We start from the raw sequence: 21,042 nt of genomic DNA, 5'->3' as shown, positions 1-21,042 counted from the left end.
CCTTCCTGACAATGAGAACATTTCGAACTGTTCATTAATGTTAATAATACATAATTTCGCAAACACACACGACGTATATTCTCTAATAATAAGATATATAATACCTACCTACTTCTCAAATGGGTTGATGCAGCACCATTTGCCTTTTTGCATTTGTTGTAACTCAGTAATTGTCCACCAAATTGGCATAACAAAATTAAATCCGTTTCAGGTCAATGATTATATTAGATTATTAAATCTATGTAATAATTCGAAAAAATCAGTAGGCTGGCACTGAACGATCCAAAAAAATACACTCAGAAGCATCACCCCAGTTAATAAAGTACAGGGGTGACTCGCTTGGTAGCTCAAGGGTGAAATCAAAGAGTACAATGCACCTGTTGTTCGGATCAAATTAACGGTGCATAACGAAGACGCTCTACGAATGAGTTTAATGGCGTGCCGTACGCGAATTGCAATTTCTATGAATTGTTACGTTAGATTACATGCATGCGAATATTACGGTATCTATACATGAGTGATAATAATTTACACAAGAAGGTATAATAATAGAACTGCTGGAGCTAAGAATATTGATTTAATAAAGGTACTGTAGAAGCAGTCATACACTTTATGACAAACAATAAGTAAGTACCCCCTATATATATTTCTATCCACCAACTAGGCTGATACGTATTTTGTTATATTATGGTCATCTCAAGCATGGCATCTCTACGCAACGTTAATGAAGCACGCAATGAACAAAATTTTACTGTGAATCTGAGTTACGGCAATAATAATAATAATTACGTTTGCATGTTTGTATATTTTCCCAATTACTTTTATGAAGATGCCTAAGGAAAATTTTTAGACCTCCGAGTTTTCTCTTCCATATCTTTCCTTACACAACCATTATATAAATAAAACTCAATATATTTTGTACAAACAACCTTATAATATAGATCAAATAGAAACTAACAGCAACATTACTACTCGATAAACCCTAAGAGTGACTACCGCTCCCACTGCAAGTAATATAATAAGCAGTCAGAAGCACAGCCAAAAAGTTAAAGTTTCATCACTGTTTTATAAAAACACTCACATATTCGAAACCTCGAGTGAACTGTTTATAGCTACAGATCTTGTTCTTGGGATCAACCCTATACATTAAAAAAATACTCAAATGCATAATGTTTTTACCATAAATTTTGGAATCATTAGGTTCTACGAATTTGTTGCATCTAGGCGCTAAGTTTCCCCAAAATATCGGTTTCTCTGTAAAGGTGATATTCAACGTTTTCTTCAATCTCTACTTTAGTGCCGCCATATTCAGGTAAAAGGACGGTTTCGCCTACCTTTACGGCTAAGGGAATGTGGCTACCATCCTATAAAAGAAAATTTACACCATTTAAATAAAATTCTACTATACAGATACCAATTAAGTAATTTGGTCTTACATCTTTCCTCTGACCAGGCCCCACAGCAACAACAGTCCCTTGCAGTATTTTGCCTTGTGCTTTTTCAGGTATAACAATCCCACCTTTCGTCTTGGTAATAGCTTCAGCTTTTTTTATTAGAACACGGTCGAAAAGAGGGACTAAACGTTTAATAGCTCCACTCTATATTAAGAAAAAATGTTTAAAATATTTTTCACAAACTTAAAAAGCATTTACTGAAAAATTTTAATCTCTCATTGAAAACTTCAAATCTGGTTTTTCATACTCCTAGTAACATTGTCAGCAAAACAGTTTACATTACCATGGAAAAATGAAAAAAAGGTATGCTTTACTTTCATCGTAAGTGCGGAAATTTTACTAGCCTAACTACCAGGAGTTTAAGACGCCGGGCCTTAAGGAAAAGTTATTTAGGTACTGATAAATTTAACCAAATTATTATTTTCAATGAAACAGAGCAATAAACCAATGTCAACATAAGCAGAACTTGAACATTTACAACTAAACTGCATATTTACACATTGCTTCAATGCTTTCTGCCAGTATGATCGACAGGGTATTCAAATAATTTAAATGCAGGACTAGAATAAACCTTAATCTTCTCAAGTCAATATTGGTTAATTTTGAATATTTATGCTTTTGTGATTTTGAAAGAATGTGGATGAGCCTTTCAGAATGTATGTCTGGATGAAATATAATCAAGATTGTATATTTCCACCCCTCATTATACTGATTCAGGAATAAATTCTTGCACAAATTCTCTTTAAAAAAACCTCTGTGTCAAAGTCCGTGTCTATCTCCTCATGGAGGCATAAACACTTAGAACCCTTCAAAATTCTAACTTAAACTATCAGAAAAACACATTTATTTATCAGAACCATTAGCAAAAACCCTCAAAGATGAATTCCTCAAAGCTACGTTGAGTAGAGACATTAGAAAACCATGTGCTACTCTAGAATAATGAAATTACGATAAAATATCAACTTTACTTACCATATTTAGACGTTGTCTTTACTTGAACGTAATTAAAACTGACAAGATGTGTCTTAAAACGCTTTATTAATTTTACGGCGTGGAGATTTGGGACCTGGAATTTTCTGGAACGACCGGTTCTACAAAGTCCTTTGACACTTGGCAGAGGTTGTTGAGGTTATCTCCTAATCGAGCCAAGAAGCACCATCTTGTAGCAGATGTCGGAAACAATCATGTAACGGTTGACTTTAATATTTCCATAGTAGTACACGCCAAAGAAAAGCCTATTCTCGTTACTCTCCTGTCACTGTCAGCTCTTAAGGTTCACACTTTCTCGAGATGACTACTGAAATGATGGATGGATGACGTCCAATTGTCTTAGTTGACAGCTGTATATAACAACATTAATAGATGTAAGGTTTAACGAAATTAAATACATAAATAATTTATTTCATTAAATAATAGAATAATAATATGATATTAAGCCAGACTTGAAGTACTTACTAAAGTCTCAAGTAGTGAAAAAAGTTGTAAAAAATATAAAATATAAGCCCTATAAAAAGTCAATTAAAAATAATAAAACTCAATTGATAGAATATAACAATTTTTATGTTCAAAATTTTGTATTTCTAAACATATTTCCTATTTATTGAATATGATTGCATCAGACCTGTTTCGTCGAGTGGCTCTGCTTCTGTTTACGCCACAATGTTTTGAAAATTATTTCGCAGATTTAAATTTCACTGATGGTAAGTAACCAAAATCCATAAAACCACTGTACAATGATATTCAAACTCATATTTTAGTGGTCTGCTTCAAATCAACATTAAGCACAGGCTTAAGTCTTGGATTAATCCTTGGTTCAACACTGGTGAAAGTACCTCAGATCCTCAAGATAATCAATAATAGAAGTGGACAAGGAATAAACATTTGGAGTGTTACCTTAGAAATATCGGCAATAGTTATTTATATGTCCTACAACTTTGTCAAGGGCTTTCCATTTAATTCATGGGGAGACACTTTCTTTGTTGGGGTACAGACTTTGGTCATTGCAACATTAGTTCTAATTTATTCAGGCAAAATAACTATGTCAGTTCTGTATGTTATTTCAGTTCTCATAGTTTGCTTTATCCTTATGAGCGGCCTTACTCCAATTAATATTCTTTTGATGCTAACATCTGTTAACATAATAATTGTTGTAGTAAGTAAGTTGTTACAAGCAAGAACTAACTATGCAAATGGACACACTGGTCAACTATCTGCAGCAACTCTTATTTTGTTATTGGCTGGATCTTCAGCAAGGATTTTTACATCTATACAAGAAACAGGAGATCCAATCACAATTGCAACATATGTTGCCAGTACTTCAGTTAATGCATTGTTGGTATTTCAGTTAATTTATTATTGGAATGCTACAGAGAAAGTTAAGAAGGAAAAATTGCAGTAATAAGAACGTAATAAGGCTTCAATATTGCTTAGATGAATGAAAATTGTTCAGTAATTTATTTTCAGGATAAACAAGAATCTACAACTAGTCATGAAATTTAAACTTTTGAAAACTTTACCAAGAAGATAATATCCACGTAAGATATCTACAAGTAAAGTGTTCCATACATTGATCTAGTGGCAGTAGTCTTAAATATGTTATAAATGTTTTCAATATAATGTAACATGTTTATTTTAACACAGAAATGCAACAGCTTAAAAATGTTTTCCCTTGTAGGGGATCGATCCTGAATGAACAATCAAACTGAAAACGTCTAAAATTTACATAACCAAATAGAAAATGTAAATGACGGTGATCTTTAAAAAGTCAAATTAGCTTTGAAATATCATATATTTGATGGTAAATATTTAACGATTTAATCAACGTTCTGCGTTCATAATTTACCTCCTACTGCCAGGATTTTTTAATGATCGCCCATCGGTATATCTGGTAATAGTCTCTTCAAAAGAACTGTCATTCGAGTTTACGTGAGATTTTAATGGGGTAGAATAGTTTTCTTGGGAAAAATGTACATTGTAAGTCACTTTATATTGATGTTCGGTAACGGGAAACCTAATTAACTACTAAATAAATTTTTCATAGATTTTCTTTTTCAGTGTATTTTAGCAAAGCTCATATTTTATATTCCTTTTTTCTACTAATGTACATTATCCGGAAACTTATATAACTGCCAATAAAGAGAAAGGACCGAAATAAATGTTCTATACCGAATTTTTTATATATTAGAACACATGTTGCAGCGAAATATGAAACACGCATTCTTCTGTCAACTAGAGTACTCTCAGCACTCCGTGCTTTGGAAAACTATTCTGAAACGCTTTTATCAAGGCGCGTGCGCATTTTCGACATCGACGCCACCTGCCACCTACTTTCATCTGTTTCCAAAATGTCCGATGATTGTTTGGTTGTTTGTTTTGTCATTTTTAGTGTTCTCTGATATCCTTTCGCCATATTGGAGTTAAGAAAAACTTCCTAAAAAAAAATTGTTAAAATTAACTATAGTAGTTCCAAAAAGACTCAAACTCAGTAATCCCTTCATTTCGCCGCTGCAGTAAAATAAGTGAAGTCACGGTTTAGGTATCCGTTTCTAACCGCCGTAAACCCTACTAAAAATGGCGTGTGCAACACTGAAGAGAACGCTAGATTGGGATTCAGTACTCCTTGGAGGAGGCAGGCCGACCAAGAGGAGGCGGTGTGCCCCTTTATGTACTAGTCCCACTCAACGGGAGAGATATGGAGGGTCTTCACCAGGCAGTCCCAGTTCTAGTGCCATGTGCAGCCCCCAACCTTCCGTTTTTCCAGATGTACTTGGAAGTAAAATCTCTCCAGGTAAGTGGATTAAAAAAAGTATAAATAATTTTTTTGGATAAGTTGCAAATTTATCTGAATAAAAAGTTTACATTATTAACATGTTTATTTAGAGACTGCTGTAAAAAATATAGCCCTTTTATACAATATTTGTGATTATGACTAATGATTATTACATTTTCATACCATATTGAAATACCACGGTTTTTAATCAAAAGTTGGACTTATACATTTTATTTAGTCAGTTTAGAAATCTTTACTATTATATTACTCTTTAGTGCCATTATAACTGGCTGCTATTTCAGGTTATTCTCATTTAACAATTTTTATTTGTGCTATTTTTGATTGTGTCTGTTAAGTATAAGTTTCTCCAAACAGTTAGTTTTTAATGTAATTTTGTTTCTTAGAATACATGGCTGAAAATATCAAAGCCGAGTTGAAAAGATTCCAGAGACGTAAACAACTTCAATGCACCATGGATAACTCTGACAGCAGTGGAAGTGAAGGGATTGGTGATATTTCTCCATCACGCTCTGAGAAACCATTATTTACATTCAAACAGGTAAATTTTAAAATTTTAAAATTGCTTTTTAATTGTTAATTTTTTAAATTTATAGAACCTGCAAGTTTGTATGTGTGATAGTTTTTCTTAAAGTCTATGAAATTTAAACAATACATTTCAGTTGCCTTTCCAAAATTTACAACATTTCAAAGATCCATATTCATATTATTTACTTTTCCGAAAAATTTTGTAAACATATTTTTGAAAGCAACTGAAATACATTTGGAGCCTATATTTTAGAAGAATTTTAAATGCTTTAAATGACAGATCACATTGTTTTTCCGGCCATAAATCTGGAACCAGTTCACCCTAAATCTAATAAAAATGAAAACTATACTATAGCAATTTTATATTGACAATTTTTTAATACTTTAACGTTTTTATGATATGTATTTTAACGTGCCGTGTAGGTTGGAATAATTTGCGAAAGGATGCTTCGAGAACGAGAATCTGAGATAAGAGAAGAATATGATAATGTTTTGACTGCAAAGCTTGCCGAACAATATGAGGCCTTCGTCAAATTCACCTATGATCAAATCCACAGAAATTACAATAGCCAAACCGCACCAAGTTGTATGTACCGTTAATCTTTTTTTGTTTTGAATTTCGAAATGGCCACAGTAAAGACACGTTCTTCGTGTTTCTTTTTTCAGATTTATCTTAAGGTGTTTCATCAATTACGATAGAGCGTTGTTATGCTCGCTAGAACCGGAATTATTCAAATGTTTCAACACATACATACAGCCGAACGAGGAAACAAACAGTCGCATGTCAAGATGCCTTAGAATATAACCTTAATCATTGCTGGCGTTTTATATATATATATATATGTATGTATATATATGTGTGTATATATATATATATATATATATATATATATGTATATATATATATGTATATGTATGTATATATACATATATATTAAAAATTATATTTATTTTCTAATTCTGATAGGAATTGAAGTATAATATATACGGTGTTACTTTTGTAAATATTGTTTCTTTTCTCTTAAACGTGTAATTTTGAGAATGCTTGGATGTGATATATTTTCAAGCTGCAGATTCAGACCACGAAGTTACGTGTTCTCCTACCACCGAGAAATCGTGAAAATATTACGTAGTGTTTACTCGTACGTACCATAGAATTTAAGGTTATTTTACAGACGAACTGAGTAGCCGTTGGAGATATTTAATTCCTGCTGTTTGGGAGACTTAATGGATTATTAAAGAACATTTCAACATTTTTTTAGGCTGGTTTTGTCAGTTTAATGTTACATGTTAAACCATAGTCCCTCAAACGGTTCTCTCGAACGTTTGCCTCTTATAGAGTGTAAGTAAAGCCTATAATATAATTAAAGGCAAGATTATTAATAACTAGGTAGGTATTTTTATTTGTACGAAACTACCAGTTCCGGTGCGTAAGTCGTCGATAAGGGTAAAACAGTACTATAGACGCTTTTCAAGTATAGCTGCTGTTGTAAGCGAACATTTTTTTGCATCTATGATCTCTTGGTTTTATGACATTTTACTCAAAAAAAAAAAATTCGAATTTCGGTTTTTAAATAAAAAGTTATAGTAATCTTACTCGATTCTGAATCATGTTTGCGCAACATATCTATCTCCGTCCAAACATGGTGCAGAATATATAGATTTCTATGATATTCTGTCACACGAAGATGTGACACCAGTTTTAATAATGCCTCCAGTTAGAACGCATTCAAAAATTTTCCAGTGGCCAATATAAGGTTCTTCATATGGGATCAATCGAGCAATGACCCCCTCCCCCCAAAATAATTAAAAAATTAAATAGAAAAACGCTATACCTGTTTTACAAATTTTTGAGGTCATTATAAAATGAAAGTTGAACTTCATATTGACCTTTTAATTCACGTTAAAATGCTCCTGTTATAACTCCTATTTAATCGTTACGAAATCCGTTAAAAATAAAGAATTTAAACCGAATTAAAAACTATGATTTGTTATTTCGTTCATTTTTAAATTTACAATTAATTATTTCAAAAATATTGTATATCTCTTCAACCTTGATAAAGTGTAACATGCCTATGTGTTTTAATGCTCTTGCTTTATCACCACTGTGCTGTCATAATGACCACGAGCCGCTACTGTCAGAGACTGATTTCTTGAAAGCTGTGAATTTTGGAATTTTGTCTTTATGTTGATTCTATATTATCAGAGCTCTTCAGTAACGGTAAACCGTGGAGTTGGACTAGCAATTTACCCTCTATATTGCCATAATCTTCACACAGTTTAAACTGAACCCAGAGTGGCCGAAGCCCGTTTTCAACACTTTCCTTGTAAAACAGTTACAATACTCAAAACAGAAAATAAAAAACAAATAATTAGTTTCCGCCTCTCTGAGTAATACAAAATATGTCTCTATTTGTGTTTTATTTATTAAATATCACGACTTATTTAGTTTAAGACTTGTGCAACTTTTTGTTGGTACGCGCTATATTTGTAAGTATTTAGAATTTCTTTTTTTAGCCCCCATATAAAGCGGCTTTATGTCTGAATAACATTTTTGAATCAAATTTGTTATGGAAATGTTGTTTAGGTAGAAAGCCTTAGAATAAGCAATTTCTTTTACTATTTTTTAATTGTTCAATCTAAGATTATTTGTCCGCTCTTCAAACTTCGACTTAGGTAATAGAGGCGGTTTATTTAAAATTATTGGTTCACCGGATAATTTAGTATAAGTTTATTTAATAAGTTCTACTCTTTTTTACTTATTGTAGGTTCGGAGGTCATACAATCACATACCAAGCTTTAAAACGATGAAAATGCTTTATTTTTGTCCCAAATAAATCAAACATAAATGTGACACAAGAACCATGTCGACAGGTCTACCTTTCAACCTAACAAAGTAAGAATATTCTTTAAGTAATATATATGTGAAAACTGACTTTGTCTTTGCGGCAAACGCATTGCCGTAAAATTTGCGCTCAAAAAGTGGTTATTCCAGGTAATAAAATGTAGCTTTGGAGAAGCCTAATTTCTCCCATAATCTCCAATTCATTGCATGGAAGACTATCTGGTTAAAGTCGAGAAGGTAGCTATGTGCGGTCATGGCGGCAAGTTCCGCGCGTTCGTGAAAATTCTAATATTTCTTTTAGACTTCTTTCCCGTAGAACAATCTATGTGATTTTTTAATTATATGACCAATTTTCTAAAATTAAATTTTTTTGTGGACCTCCCTATTGCAGATTATTTGCTGTTAGGAAAGTCCTATTTGGGCAAAAGTAGATGGCAGCATTCTTGTCGTTGCCTCATATTGTACTGTTAATTTCGACTTTTATTTTTATTAATTGATTTAGTTGTTAATTAACTCGTATAAAATAAACACGTTTCATATATTATTTAATAAAAAGGGCTAAAATAAATATCTCTTAGTTTTATTTTGGCGCGAAAATTGTCTTTGAAGTTTCCTAGACCTCAGTACACGGAATGTCAGTTTGGAACAAATCACATATGCTCGTTGGACAATTTGAGCGTCTGTGTTTTACCACTAAAATAAAACAAATTTTCCAATATACACTTTATATTAAATATCACAAGTATAAAAAAATTATATAACAATAACATTAACAGTTCAGTATTTAACAATTCTTTCATCATCTGTTTCCTTTAATTTACCCAAACTCGAGTCTGCCAAAAAAAAGAAAACGTTCCTCAAATCAAGCGTTTTAAGGGTCGAAGTTTAGAACGTATTCCTTCAATTGGTTGGGTAAATTCAACTTATTAATATACAATCCCGGTCGACGACTCAGGCAATTATGTATTTTAACTCTACATATTTGTTTCAAAGATCTCGGCCTGCTATACAAATCTCTGATGATATACGTTAAGGGTTCGGTCATTTTCCCTGGCACCAGACTCAACTGTTGAGTATGCAGTATTCTTAAACATTCAAACAAAGGCTTATGTTGCATTACAAAATACAATAACATAATTATTTTCGAAAACAACATATTGGGATCAGTAATAAGATTCTCCTTTCGGGATATTAACATTATGTAATAATACAGGATGTAGTTCATCTTATTTTTCCAAACACTCTGAGGGTGGATACAGTGGTTTTTTATTGCTTCGGACATGCTCAGTATCAAGTCCGGATTGGCACCGTATTGGATCAAAGTAAGAGTTAAATCATACACGTAGTGAATGTCTTTACAGTCCCGAACGTTCTGAATCATATCCATGCATGACTGAAGAATATGTTGCGTCCTTGCGCTGACTCTCACGTTCGGATCCAGTTCGTGAGTCAAAAGCAAAATGAGTAAATTTTTGATGAATTCGAAGTTTATTTGCTTTTGCACATCACAGTTTAAGGTAATATTTTCTGATACTGTGAACACCAGCACGTGTAAGGGAGTAAGATTCGCGCGGTAACTACAGTTCGGATTTGCACCGTATTCCAAGAGGATGCGAATACAATTCAGGTAGCACACCTGAAAAAGAAAACGATATTCTTGGAAAAATACGTGTGCAAGGATTAGATCAAGATCACCTTCATATTATGAGTGAAATGATGTAGGGGATCTTTGTTGATCAAAGGAACTAGGCAGACCATTAAAGGCACTGATCCATCGCGACCTACTTCGTTTGGATTGCCTGAAAATTATACAACTTTTTAGCTCAAAATCTACAGGGCTTGTGCTCTTGTGAGAAAATGCCGATTGAGCACGATAGTTGAACAAATAAACTTGCTGTTTAAATTAACAAAAACATGATTGATTTCTTACCACCTTCATGAAGTAACATGTTAAGCAACTCGTAGCATACGTCCCAGTCCCTCACATGTCTCAAAACGCAGGCCACAGCGGAATTGCCAGTATGGTTGATGGAGTGCTTTGCTCCCGACTGAATCAAATATCGTACCAAATGGAGCACGTCCCATTTATTCCACTTGTCGTAGCCGTATTGAGCCTCCTCCAATGCGTACCTGACTATGAGGGCGTGAAGGGGAGTATTGCCTAAACTATCAGGGACATTTATCAATTCTTTGCAACCGTTTTCAAGCAAGAGTCGAATGGTCGCTATGGTGTCTTCGGCTGATTTATGGGCCACAAGTAGTACTAAAAGAATAGTAATGTTTCAAGACAAAGACTTGAGACATACATTTCAATTTTATTACTTACCAACGTGCAACAAAGTCATCTGCTGAGTACAAGTTCTTACTGTGGTATCTGCTCCGGCATCTATAAGCAGTTCTAGAAATTTGAGATCATTTGAGGCAGCGTAGTGAATGGGATAATATTCATCCTTCAAAATATGTATTTCCTCTGTTCTTTCCTGAACTAAGTACTCAGTACAATTCCACGCTTTCCGCTCACAAGCAGCATGAAGGAGCGGTTTACGTGTACGAAAGATGCCATTCTATTAAAAAAAAAGAAGTAATTTGTTTATCTTACGTAGGTGCAAAATTACTCCAATAAAAAGGTGACATATGAGATTCTTGGGTCAGTGAACGATATTTGAAGCTATTTGATTTCAAAATGAGCTAAAATTATAGTTAACAATAATTAAAAGCCTTCCTTTAGGCAAAATAAAAAAAGTTAACATGGCTTTTTCTAACTAAAAACATTGGAACTGGAAATGGCAAGAAATATGATGACTTCAAATGTCGCATCTTTTAGAAGTGTGCATAATATTAATTTCAAGTTAATTAAGTGACATATATAAAATATTATTAGAATATCTTTTTAACATAGTTATGGATCTACCTACCCATGGGTCTTCAGTTCTTTGCGCCAACATTATTAAAGTATTGACTTGGTCACCATCTAGCGCGTAATAGATGGCTGATTGCAATTTGCTAGGAGGTCTATTATCACGGGATTCCCTCTCCATGCAATTTTCTTCTTGTTGTAGTAAAGTACCTAAGAATTAAAAAAGGTTTCCTCAATGTTCAAATTAAAACTTACAACCGCTCATCATATACCAATAGTTATATACAAATATTCACTTACAGAACTTTCCTCTTTCCTCGCAGTTACTGCTGTGAGGTCCTGGCCAACACATTCTGGCTTCAACATCAATTTTTGCCCCATGTTTAAGAAGAAGTTCTACACACTCTTCATGACTGAAATAATATTAACACATTACTATGAGTCCACAAAGAGAAGTTTCAATAAAATTATTAACATACCCTTTTAGACAAGCGATGTGAAGAGGTAAACTACAAGGAAACCTATTTACATCAGCTGCACTGTGTCTGGCTAGTAACCATCTGACTAGATCTACATTGTTAGCTCCTACACACTTTTGTAAGAGATTGTAACCACTCTCATCATGTATAGCTAAGATATTTTCATTCTACAAGATTCAAATGTGTAGATTAATTTACCAGAAGTTTATCCAACTAGATGCAATGAAATATATAAGTAAAATAATAGAATTGATTGAAATACGATTTACTTTAGGAATTTGAAGAAACAATCCTTCTAATCTCTGAACACCTATCTTTGGATTTGCTGTAAGAGCATCAAAGATGGTTTGTATTTTTTGCCTAGTTGACTCTGACACCTTATGCCCATGTCCGTTAGTCAGCAAGGCACTTCCAGACTGGAAAACTTGACTGACAGAACCTCCCATTTCAAAAAAAGACAATAGATTCCATGTTTCTAGAAAATAAGCCATTAGGTCTGGTATAAAATTTGATTTGAAGTTTATCATTTGTGGAAAAATTGTAAAATTGTGTTTGTGTAATGCTTTTCTGACTTGGGAGAAATCATGTCTTATATTAACTTGCTGTAAAGTTTAAATACTAATGAATAAATAGTGGCACAGCAATTGCTTACTTGAGCACAGGAATTAGCTAGGGCACCTGGATGTCAACAACACTGACCGAAATAAAAACAAAAGCTAATTCATTGTTCCAAATTCCCGTAATCAGTATGATATCGTAGAAACTTTACTTAGGAATTCAGCGAATACCACAGAATCACAGGATAGGAGGTTCTGCCTGAGAGCCCGAATAACTTCTTCACACGAATCAACTGTTGCTGCTAGTTATTAATAAAAATTTCAGGAAATAAAGAACGATCTTAGGTTTTGATGGGAAGACGAAGCAAAGCCAGAACTAACGTCTTAGACAAAACGCAGAACCCCACGTTGTTGGTATGGAAAATTTTCATATCTTCATGATAAAAAGTAATTTAATTACATTTACGTAAATACTAACGTCTACTCCCTATAGCCCCCCGCACTCCGCAATTCAACGATTGATTGACGCAAAACGACCGAAGAAGTCACGCAATCGCAATCACAAAAATCCAAGGACGATAAACGGAAACGCAAATCCCAAATCGAAATTTCCAATTCCAAGTTTCAAACAGAACTTTTTCGTTGAGAACTTGGAACACTTTTGAATGGCAAACTTTGATAAAGAAAAGGCGAAGAGATGGTCTAACTAGGACAACGTTTAGCACGAGATTTCTTAGTGTTCGAGAGTTTGATTCCGAGGGCAATCATTCTAGAATAAATTACCGTCCCGTAATGTGAATGTACGTGGAAAAAGTGTCACTTAAACATGAAGTCGTAAACGTTTTGTTATTGACAGGCTCTATCGTGCAAATTACGGAATTGCTTTTTATTTTTTGATATAGTGGAGCCATTTCAGTTCTGCGCCACAATTCACAAACACCTGGTAATTACACAATATTTCCGGACACCCTTGTTATGACGTCTAGCAACAGCCCAAAAGATTTGACAGGCTAACATAGTAAATGTTTATGATTCGAATTTCTAAAAAAAAAACCCTATACAGTACTATAAGTGTAAGTTCAGGATTGACACCAATGTACCGTCATCCATACTCATGATTCCTTTTCCGCGGCCTGGATAATGGAATCACAGCTGATAATGACATTTCTGTTTGTTGTTATTTTGTGAGGTTAAAGGAACTTCAATTTTAATCGAAATAAAACATATTTTATTTTGCTAACCTGATAGTCATTCACTTGGTAGCGCACGTTGAACAGCAATCCTATTCTCTTGCAAATCTGTTAGGTAAATAGAACGTAATACGTTACATACCTCATTTATAGAGTTCCATTACAACTGTATCGACTTTCTTTCAGCTTGGACTGTGAGACCAATTCCAGTCAATTTACATTGAGTCCACATTTCCCTGGGTTTGAATTTTTATCTCAACATTCAGGCCGGCTAAATATTATGGCAACATTCCATAAACTTGTTTTAATTGTTGGATTTGTGTCAATATTTTATTCTACCTATTCTGCAGCCCAGCGTAAGTAGTCAATATATTATAAAGGTTATATCAAAAAATTACGCACAGGTGCGTGTAGCTTGGAAAGAACAGGAATGGGGGGAAATAAAAAAGAGAGGAAAGTAGGCATCAACCCTGATGAATTTTCCCTTGAAATAATGAATTAAGCTACTATATTCAAGTCAGAGTTATAAAACTTTCCAGAGCAACCTTGGCTAAGAATTTTTTAATAAACCTGTGACTTCAGTAGCACAATGATGAAATTCCTATTTTAGCGTAATTGCCATTTTTTTCATTTTAAGATCGATCTTACTTGCGACTGAATGAATTAGATTTCAAACAACTACCTGTAGATGTAAGTATTATACAAGCAAAAAAATCATTCTGTACTACTAGAGTTCTAAAAATTTGAAATTTCTTTTTAGATAATTATCCAAACAATAGCAAGTTTTTTAGTAATCATGTATGGGGTGCTCAATGTAGCAGGGGATTTTAAGGAAATAAAAGCATCGGCAGATTTAGATAACAAGTCATGGGATACTTTCAGAAATATCCCATCTTTCTACACGTTTTCCCACAGGGGAAGGTCACTAGCAGGATAACTACTTCAATTTTTAGGTTAATTTGTAATTTCCAAAAATATAGCTTACAGTTTTGTTACCACAGAAAAGAAAACTAATCATGAATCATCGATAATATGCGGGAGGAGTCGCGATCAGTTGTTTACAGCATATTCCTGATGATCCAGAACTTTTATTTCTTACTTTGTAATAATTCTACTACACCTCATAAAAAGACTCATTACTTCTTCGTAAGAGAGATATATAAGTGTAGTGTCTTCAAATTTTTTAAATTTTATTCAAAAATCTTTAATTTATTGGAAGATTTAATAATGATAAGCTCCTAACTGTCTTTTGGAACAAACAGTATTTAAATAAATGTCAATAACAATTCTTGATATTATGGTGATTGTAAATTTGCATCCTTTAAAACTGTGGTTTATTCTTATATGAGATACCCTGTATACATAAACCCATAAATACACAATTTAAATATTTATTTACTAACCTTAATACACACATTATATACATATTAGAGCTAAAAATAAATAAGTAAACTCGTAAAATGTGCAGATACTTATATCAATACTTTAAGTGAATATTAATGTGTCAAAATATAAAACAACTAGTAAATGGTTTTTAACTGCTCATAAGTTACAAAGAATATAATATTCCAAGGTCCCATTCTAAACAGTGTGGGCACAAAACCTTTATAAAAGGCCCAAAAACCTTCGTGCTTAAAAGTTTGGACAAAACAATCAAGTGTCCCTTTATAGATTCTATAGGATACAGTAACTCCTGCTTTTTTTAGTTTTCTCTGGTTCATCAAACGTGTCTAGAGAAGAACAATTTTTTTAACATACACCTATTTCACGTTAACCGCATTGATTAATACATACCCTTACAACATCAATAGGTGTTGAGGCTATAGCACTTCCTACACTGGCAAAAAGGCTAGATCTAAAAAATATGATCAAATAAAAACATAATTTTCAGTAATTATTTGTATCATTTATAGCAGTTTCCACTAGGGTGTAAAACTACTTACAGAAAGTGGTTGGAGGCATTGTCACCAAGAACATTCATAAGATAACTTTTAAAAGAATCATATACTGGTAATTCGACAGCCGCGATCACTGCTGCTCTTTGTGCCGTCGGATTCACACCCTAAAACCAAAAACAAATAGTCGTATTGAAAATCATAAATCGTAGATGCCTTCTACTCACTCTCCACAACCCTGAAATTCCTTCGTGCGTATAAACATCTTTAAAACAATCAACTAAACCCACATTTCCTGCGGTTCCTCGTACTTGCATGCGAACCTTAAGGACATCAGTAGGATTGGCAATGGCGCTGGAAAAGGCCCCGGCAATCACAGCACAGATAATGTTAATGCTCACGCTCTCTTTCCCCTTGTTATGCTCTAGTATTATACTTTTCAAGGAATAGTAGGTACCAAACTTAATAGTTCCATAAGTCGCTTGACGTAATACTGCCGGCCAAATACTGAAACGTGTCGAGAAACAGACATCACGGTTAAAATGAGACGACAATTACGTACATACCGCTTAAGGGCTATACACCCTTATTAGGAAATTTCAATCAGGTCTGTATCTACGAAGAAAAACTACTAGATTAAAACCTTTTGTAGTTTCCTATCAAACTCTAGGATGAGAAAATATCTCACTTTTCTCACCTTTAAGTTTAGAAGATCCTCTAATCATATAAAAATTAAAGAAACATTTAAATATGATGTTAAGATTGTGAAGTAATGACATACTTGCCTATGAGATATTTATTAATAAAACATGGTTTTTTCAATAATGAAATTTGTAAAACTACATCTATAATAGTCTTTAGACCATAAAAATATAGAAGGTTATTTGTATATAAAGCCTTACCCTGAATATAACGACGGAAATCCTTCTTGTTTTGCAATTTTAAGGAAGCAATCTACCATCCCATTATACCGTAATGCTGAATGTTTTTTGTCAATTTTCTGGCCTTGGATTTGTAAACGAGTTTTGGTTGTATCAATTGGAAATGTACCTACCACAAATAATGAGGAATAAAGGATATGAAATAAGAATATGGGTAAACAGGTTAAATACCAGAAGGTATTTTCTTCTTTGAATTTAATGCCTTTAAGACCTTGTAAAACGTATTTTTTTAAAATGTGTTTTATCTCAAAATTTATGGCAAATCTCCAAAAATATAACCAACAGCAATCACTGAATAAACACATGTACTATCAAACAGAGAAATTTTTATATGCTTCCTTTAATTGATATGCAGAAAAATATTTATCAACAATTTTTAAATTAGGTAAAATTAAATTTTAACTATATGTATACATAATAAAATAGTATATTCACCAAATTCAGCTATGCAGCTTGCGAGGCCTCCATAAACAAAAGGTCGCCAATCTCTATCTCCCATTCCACTTTTGACCATTGAATTAAATATGCAAATTTGGACAGTTTAAAAAGTCACCTCGAACCTCCTTTCAGGACGATTTGTAGTGTCTCCCTACTGAAAACGAAACGGTTTTATGTTTTCCTATTTTTATAGCTCAGCAGGAATTCGCAGAACTAGAACACGATTTAACACAGTTCTCTTCTGCAATCTATATTTTCCCATAAAATATTATCGACTTTATATTATATTTATCACTTATTACCTCTTTTACGTGGATTTTTCTTGCTATCTACATACCGAATAAATTTTGCGCAAAGCGGTGTCCAGTATCCAAATTTGTTGTTTATATCAAATTAAATTTTTATTACTCGTATCGTAGGTGTCGCAATCGCAATTTGAAATGACGTCATAACGCACGTGGCGTTGACATTTATTTTTTGGATAAAATTAAACTAAGGTCTTTTCAATTAGCCATTTACTTTGGGTGCCCGCTACACTCCCAAACATCAATGTCGTTACCACCATTTGTCAAATAATTTTTTTCCATTGTCATTCCTTTAATTACTTTGACGTTTGCAGCCATTTTGGCATATTTGATGTATTTTGAATTGTTTTTATTCTGAAATTCACAAAAATATCCAACCTTCGAGTTCTTTTACTAAGAATTATATATAAAGACTCGCATATTCAAGATTTAATAAAATTGTACTTCTAAAATTGCATTAAATAAACGATCCATTATCGAGTAGTGATTCATTAATACAATATGGGTGCAGTTTTAGGCCTTTGTTCCGCAGCTCAGGTAAGATGTTATAAGTAAATACCTATAATGTTTATTCTTCTCTCATGGTGGCTCAATATTACTATACCTAAAAATAAACATGTGATAATTAAAATTTAGAAATGCCCCGGTGGTTGTCATTTTTGAAAGATTGAGCTATTTGTTCTTCTATTTCATATAACCATAATACATGATAAAAAAAATAATGATTTGTCTTAACATTGTTTTCAATACTTTTGTTTGTTTCATTACTATAAGTCTGGTGCTGTCATAATACTATATGTTATTGAAATAATTATTATGAACAGCTGGCTTGTTGCTGTGGAAGCACAGCCTGTTCCCTTTGCTGCTCAAGCTGTCCATCATGCAAGAACTCTACTTCATCACGAATCATGTATGCACTGTTGTTACTCCTTGGAACGATAGCAGCTTGTATCACTTTGTCCCCAGGGTTGCAAGATGCATTAAAAAAGGTTTATTAGTATAGCATTAGAACAGTATGTACATACAATATTACATTATTTCTCCTTAGGTTCCATTTTGTAAAAATAGTTCAAGCACAGTGGCAATGGCTGTCTCATCATCAGTTACTTTTGATTGCAATGAGGCAGTAGGGTATTTGGCAGTTTATAGAATTTGTTTCATTTTAACATGTTTCTTTGCATTGTTTGCTCTAATAATGATTGGTGTAAAATCATCTAGAGACCCTCGTGCTGGGATTCAAAATGGGTAAGAGTTATCAAACATTTTTACTGACAATATTTGAGTAAAAAGTAAATTTTAGATTTTGGGGAATAAAATATCTACTTGTAATTGGAGGTATCATTGGCGCCTTTTTCATACCAGAAGGCTCCTTTGGTATCACTTGGATGTGGTTTGGCATAATAGGAGGATTTCTTTTCATTCTCATTCAGTTAATATTGATTATTGATTTTGCTCATTCTTGGGCTGAAGCATGGGTGGGAAACTATGAGGAAACAGAGTCAAAAGGATGGTACTATGCTCTGCTAGGTATCACATTTTTATGTTATGCATTAAGCCTGACTGGAATTGTCTTGTTATTTGTGTTTTTTACCAAGGTAAGTTTTGTGTATTTATATAAGAAATAAATCTCTTAAATTATTCTTCTTTTTCAGTCTGATGAGTCATCCTGTGATTTGAATAAATTCTTTATTTCTATAAACTTGATCTTCTCTATTATTGTCAGTGTGCTTTCAGTGCTACCAGCAGTTCAAGAAAAATTACCTAGATCTGGATTATTGCAATCTTCAGTAGTTACCCTGTATGTTACTTACCTTACTTGGTCTGCAGTTTCCAATTCACCAAGTGGGTTTTTTTTTAGTTTTTTGATACATTTATAATTCAAAGATTGAGGATATTTATCGTATCGTTTTCAGAGGAATGTAACCCAGGTTTATGGGGAATATTTGGCGGGAAGTCGAGCAGCAGCGATTTTGATATTATCGGTCTTATAATATGGATGTGTTGCGTCTTGTATTCCTCTTTAAGATCCGCTAGCAAATCGTCGAAATTGACTATGTCTGAAAATATGTTGACTCACGACAATGGAGCAGGTAAATATTAGATCCTTTTTTGCTTTGTAGCTTTCAGTTTCTTGTCTAGCTTCTTGATATTTGAGGGGAGGGAAAAGGGGGGGGGGGGGCGCTTAGAGCCATGGCATTATGTAGTGAGTTTGATTGCAGTTTTTATTAATGTATGTGCATATTAGTTTAATACATACTCTGTGTCCCGAGTTTTTACATTTAATTTGAAATATAATAATTTTTCAAATTCTGCAACAAGCAACATAATAATAGTTATACCTGTTGTTGAAATCTAGTATAAGATATGTGAAATATTGGTTGATGTTAACTCTTAGTGGTTTCTGTCGTTTTAAGATGCATTTTTAACATTGTCTTTTTTATGTAGTAAAGGGATCTGGATCGGACAATCTAGTCGTCAATGAAGGTATGTTATATGGCCCCTTAGTTTTAATATATATTTTACATTAGCGGGATCTTTTTATTTATGTTTTGTGTTATAATTTCTTAATCAATTATACCATATTTTCCAAAAAAAAAATGAAATAGAAACATGCAGAGAACTTTTTACAGTTAGGAAAAATCTAAATTTAAAGATGATTGTACAGACCAAAGGCATATAAAGTCTCACTCTTTTAATGCTACTTATTTCAAATTTAGTCTGTTTTGAAAGCATTTAAATGAAAAGGTCCCCTTTTGTTGTGATAGCAAAATGATAAAAGAATGTTTATTACATCAATCACCATAATGCCTTGGTTCCTCTTTAGCTTTCAATTATCTCCTTAATCTTTTTGTTTATTTTATAAATGTGAAGGTAGCTATACCCCTATCACAGGTAACGATGGGGGCGAAAGTGGAGATGGAAAAAAAGTCTGGGACAATGAAGACGACTCTGTGGCGTACAGCTGGAGTTTCTTCCATGTTATGTTTGCACTAGCCACTCTTTATGTTATGATGACGTTGACCAACTGGTACAAGTAAGTCAAAATTAGTATTACCAAAGTGCTTAGTTCGCTTTGGATTTGTTCGTCTGTTTTCATATTCTACGGGTTTTTTTTGTTTGTCCAAATTAAGATGTGCGTTCACTAAACAAACGAACTTCAAACTTTGAGTAACAAATGTAAAGTCGCATTGATACGATTACGCGAAGGGAAATTAAATAAGAATTTTGTGTTCGATTTTTCGTAGTTCATTCGCTCCGAAGGCGGTAATATCAAAATATTTGCTCCGTTGACCGAATTTCTTGTGGATTTGTACTTCAAAATCTGTAGTAGCGGATTAAATACAAAATGCTATCCATTTTAGTAAATTTTTGACGTTGACTATCCTGGTGTTTTCTTCCGTCGGAACGAGCTTCAAACGAATTTCTTTGTTACGATTCGTTTGGCGTTTGTTCGCTTAGTGATTAGACACCTTAGGTATTTTATTTAACGTTTGATTCATTGTGTATCGTTCACATCTTACTGCAACAATAAACTTTCAGGCCGAATTCCAACTTTGCGGAATTCCATTACAACGTTGCCTCCATGTGGGTGAAGGAAATATCAAGCTGGTTATGTTTGGCTTTATATGGTTGGACCTTGGTAGCCCCAGTAATCCTTCGAGACAGGGAATTTTAAAGATGTTTTGTTAAGTTAATATTTGCAAAAACACCTAGAATGCTAAATACTTCTTTAAGGAAATTTAACAATATTTTTAAAGTAATATTT

General features: G+C 33.3%; 7 protein-coding genes across 16 annotated transcripts; 4 read left to right on the top strand and 3 right to left on the bottom strand.

Annotated features, from left to right (window-relative positions):
* Nucleotides 1–914: 914 nt before the first annotated feature.
* LOC136339109 (10 kDa heat shock protein, mitochondrial-like) lies at nt 915–2,591 on the bottom strand. Its single transcript, XM_066282094.1, has 3 exons — nt 2,427–2,591; nt 1,437–1,598; nt 915–1,364 (listed from the first exon to the last, which is right to left on the bottom strand). Exons 1-3 carry the CDS (start codon nt 2,427–2,429, stop codon nt 1,221–1,223), a joined length of 309 nt encoding a protein of 102 aa, XP_066138191.1. The 5' UTR covers nt 2,430–2,591; the 3' UTR covers nt 915–1,220.
* A 233-nt stretch (nt 2,592–2,824) lies between these two features.
* LOC136339105 (mannose-P-dolichol utilization defect 1 protein homolog) lies at nt 2,825–4,097 on the top strand. Of its 2 annotated transcripts, XM_066282089.1 has the most exons (3): nt 2,825–3,154; nt 3,212–3,859; nt 3,918–4,097. In XM_066282089.1, the coding sequence occupies exons 1-2, from the start codon at nt 3,061–3,063 to the stop codon at nt 3,850–3,852; spliced, it is 735 nt and encodes a 244-aa protein (XP_066138186.1). In that variant the 5' UTR covers nt 2,825–3,060; the 3' UTR covers nt 3,853–3,859; nt 3,918–4,097. The 2 variants fall into 2 exon arrangements, with proteins under 2 accessions (XP_066138186.1, XP_066138185.1); XM_066282088.1 differs by having other exon boundaries at nt 3,212–4,097.
* A 408-nt stretch (nt 4,098–4,505) lies between these two features.
* akirin lies at nt 4,506–9,182 on the top strand. The gene is made up of 4 exons (XM_066282092.1): nt 4,506–5,241; nt 5,628–5,782; nt 6,193–6,355; nt 6,436–9,182. Exons 1-4 carry the CDS (start codon nt 5,025–5,027, stop codon nt 6,444–6,446), a joined length of 546 nt encoding a protein of 181 aa, XP_066138189.1. The 5' UTR covers nt 4,506–5,024; the 3' UTR covers nt 6,447–9,182.
* A 140-nt stretch (nt 9,183–9,322) lies between these two features.
* LOC136339395 (ankyrin-3) lies at nt 9,323–13,540 on the bottom strand. Its single transcript, XM_066282618.1, has 9 exons — nt 12,603–13,540; nt 12,220–12,425; nt 11,951–12,117; nt 11,772–11,884; nt 11,530–11,681; nt 10,941–11,178; nt 10,545–10,877; nt 10,310–10,413; nt 9,323–10,250 (listed from the first exon to the last, which is right to left on the bottom strand). Exons 2-9 carry the CDS (start codon nt 12,394–12,396, stop codon nt 9,486–9,488), a joined length of 2,049 nt encoding a protein of 682 aa, XP_066138715.1. The 5' UTR covers nt 12,397–12,425; nt 12,603–13,540; the 3' UTR covers nt 9,323–9,485.
* A 142-nt stretch (nt 13,541–13,682) lies between these two features.
* EMC5 (ER membrane protein complex subunit 5) lies at nt 13,683–15,225 on the top strand. 2 transcript variants are annotated; one of them, XM_066282637.1, is made up of 4 exons: nt 13,683–13,823; nt 13,884–14,053; nt 14,335–14,387; nt 14,458–15,225. In XM_066282637.1, the coding sequence occupies exons 2-4, from the start codon at nt 13,978–13,980 to the stop codon at nt 14,632–14,634; spliced, it is 306 nt and encodes a 101-aa protein (XP_066138734.1). In that variant the 5' UTR covers nt 13,683–13,823; nt 13,884–13,977; the 3' UTR covers nt 14,635–15,225. The 2 variants fall into 2 exon arrangements, with proteins under 2 accessions (XP_066138734.1, XP_066138735.1); XM_066282638.1 differs by having other exon boundaries at nt 13,688–13,812.
* Bmcp (uncoupling protein Bmcp mitochondrial) lies at nt 15,075–17,472 on the bottom strand. 5 transcript variants are annotated; one of them, XM_066282629.1, is made up of 7 exons: nt 17,274–17,472; nt 16,969–17,219; nt 16,495–16,642; nt 15,820–16,099; nt 15,641–15,759; nt 15,492–15,552; nt 15,075–15,427 (listed from the first exon to the last, which is right to left on the bottom strand). In XM_066282629.1, exons 2-7 carry the CDS (start codon nt 17,045–17,047, stop codon nt 15,218–15,220), a joined length of 897 nt encoding a protein of 298 aa, XP_066138726.1. In that variant the 5' UTR covers nt 17,048–17,219; nt 17,274–17,472; the 3' UTR covers nt 15,075–15,217. The 5 variants fall into 5 exon arrangements, with proteins under 5 accessions (XP_066138726.1, XP_066138728.1, XP_066138730.1 ...); XM_066282631.1 differs by having other exon boundaries at nt 16,969–17,184; XM_066282633.1 differs by having other exon boundaries at nt 16,969–17,125.
* A 99-nt stretch (nt 17,473–17,571) lies between these two features.
* On the top strand, nt 17,572–21,005 carry TMS1 (serine incorporator TMS1). Of its 4 annotated transcripts, none has more exons than XM_066282620.1 (9): nt 17,572–17,813; nt 18,101–18,265; nt 18,325–18,521; nt 18,577–18,871; nt 18,929–19,118; nt 19,190–19,366; nt 19,722–19,760; nt 20,169–20,310; nt 20,817–21,005. In XM_066282620.1, the coding sequence occupies exons 1-9, from the start codon at nt 17,778–17,780 to the stop codon at nt 20,950–20,952; spliced, it is 1,377 nt and encodes a 458-aa protein (XP_066138717.1). In that variant the 5' UTR covers nt 17,572–17,777; the 3' UTR covers nt 20,953–21,005. The 4 variants fall into 4 exon arrangements, with proteins under 4 accessions (XP_066138717.1, XP_066138716.1, XP_066138718.1 ...); XM_066282619.1 differs by having other exon boundaries at nt 20,148–20,310; XM_066282621.1 differs by lacking the exon at nt 19,722–19,760 and having other exon boundaries at nt 20,148–20,310.
* Nucleotides 21,006–21,042: the final 37 nt, after the last annotated feature.

This window comes from Euwallacea fornicatus, chromosome 5 (assembly GCF_040115645.1).
Source record: "Euwallacea fornicatus isolate EFF26 chromosome 5, ASM4011564v1, whole genome shotgun sequence".
NCBI classification, from domain to species: Eukaryota; Metazoa; Arthropoda; class Insecta; order Coleoptera; family Curculionidae; genus Euwallacea; species Euwallacea fornicatus.
The sequence above is the reverse complement of the archived record's forward strand: the minus strand, read 5'-3'. Positions and strand labels throughout refer to the sequence as shown.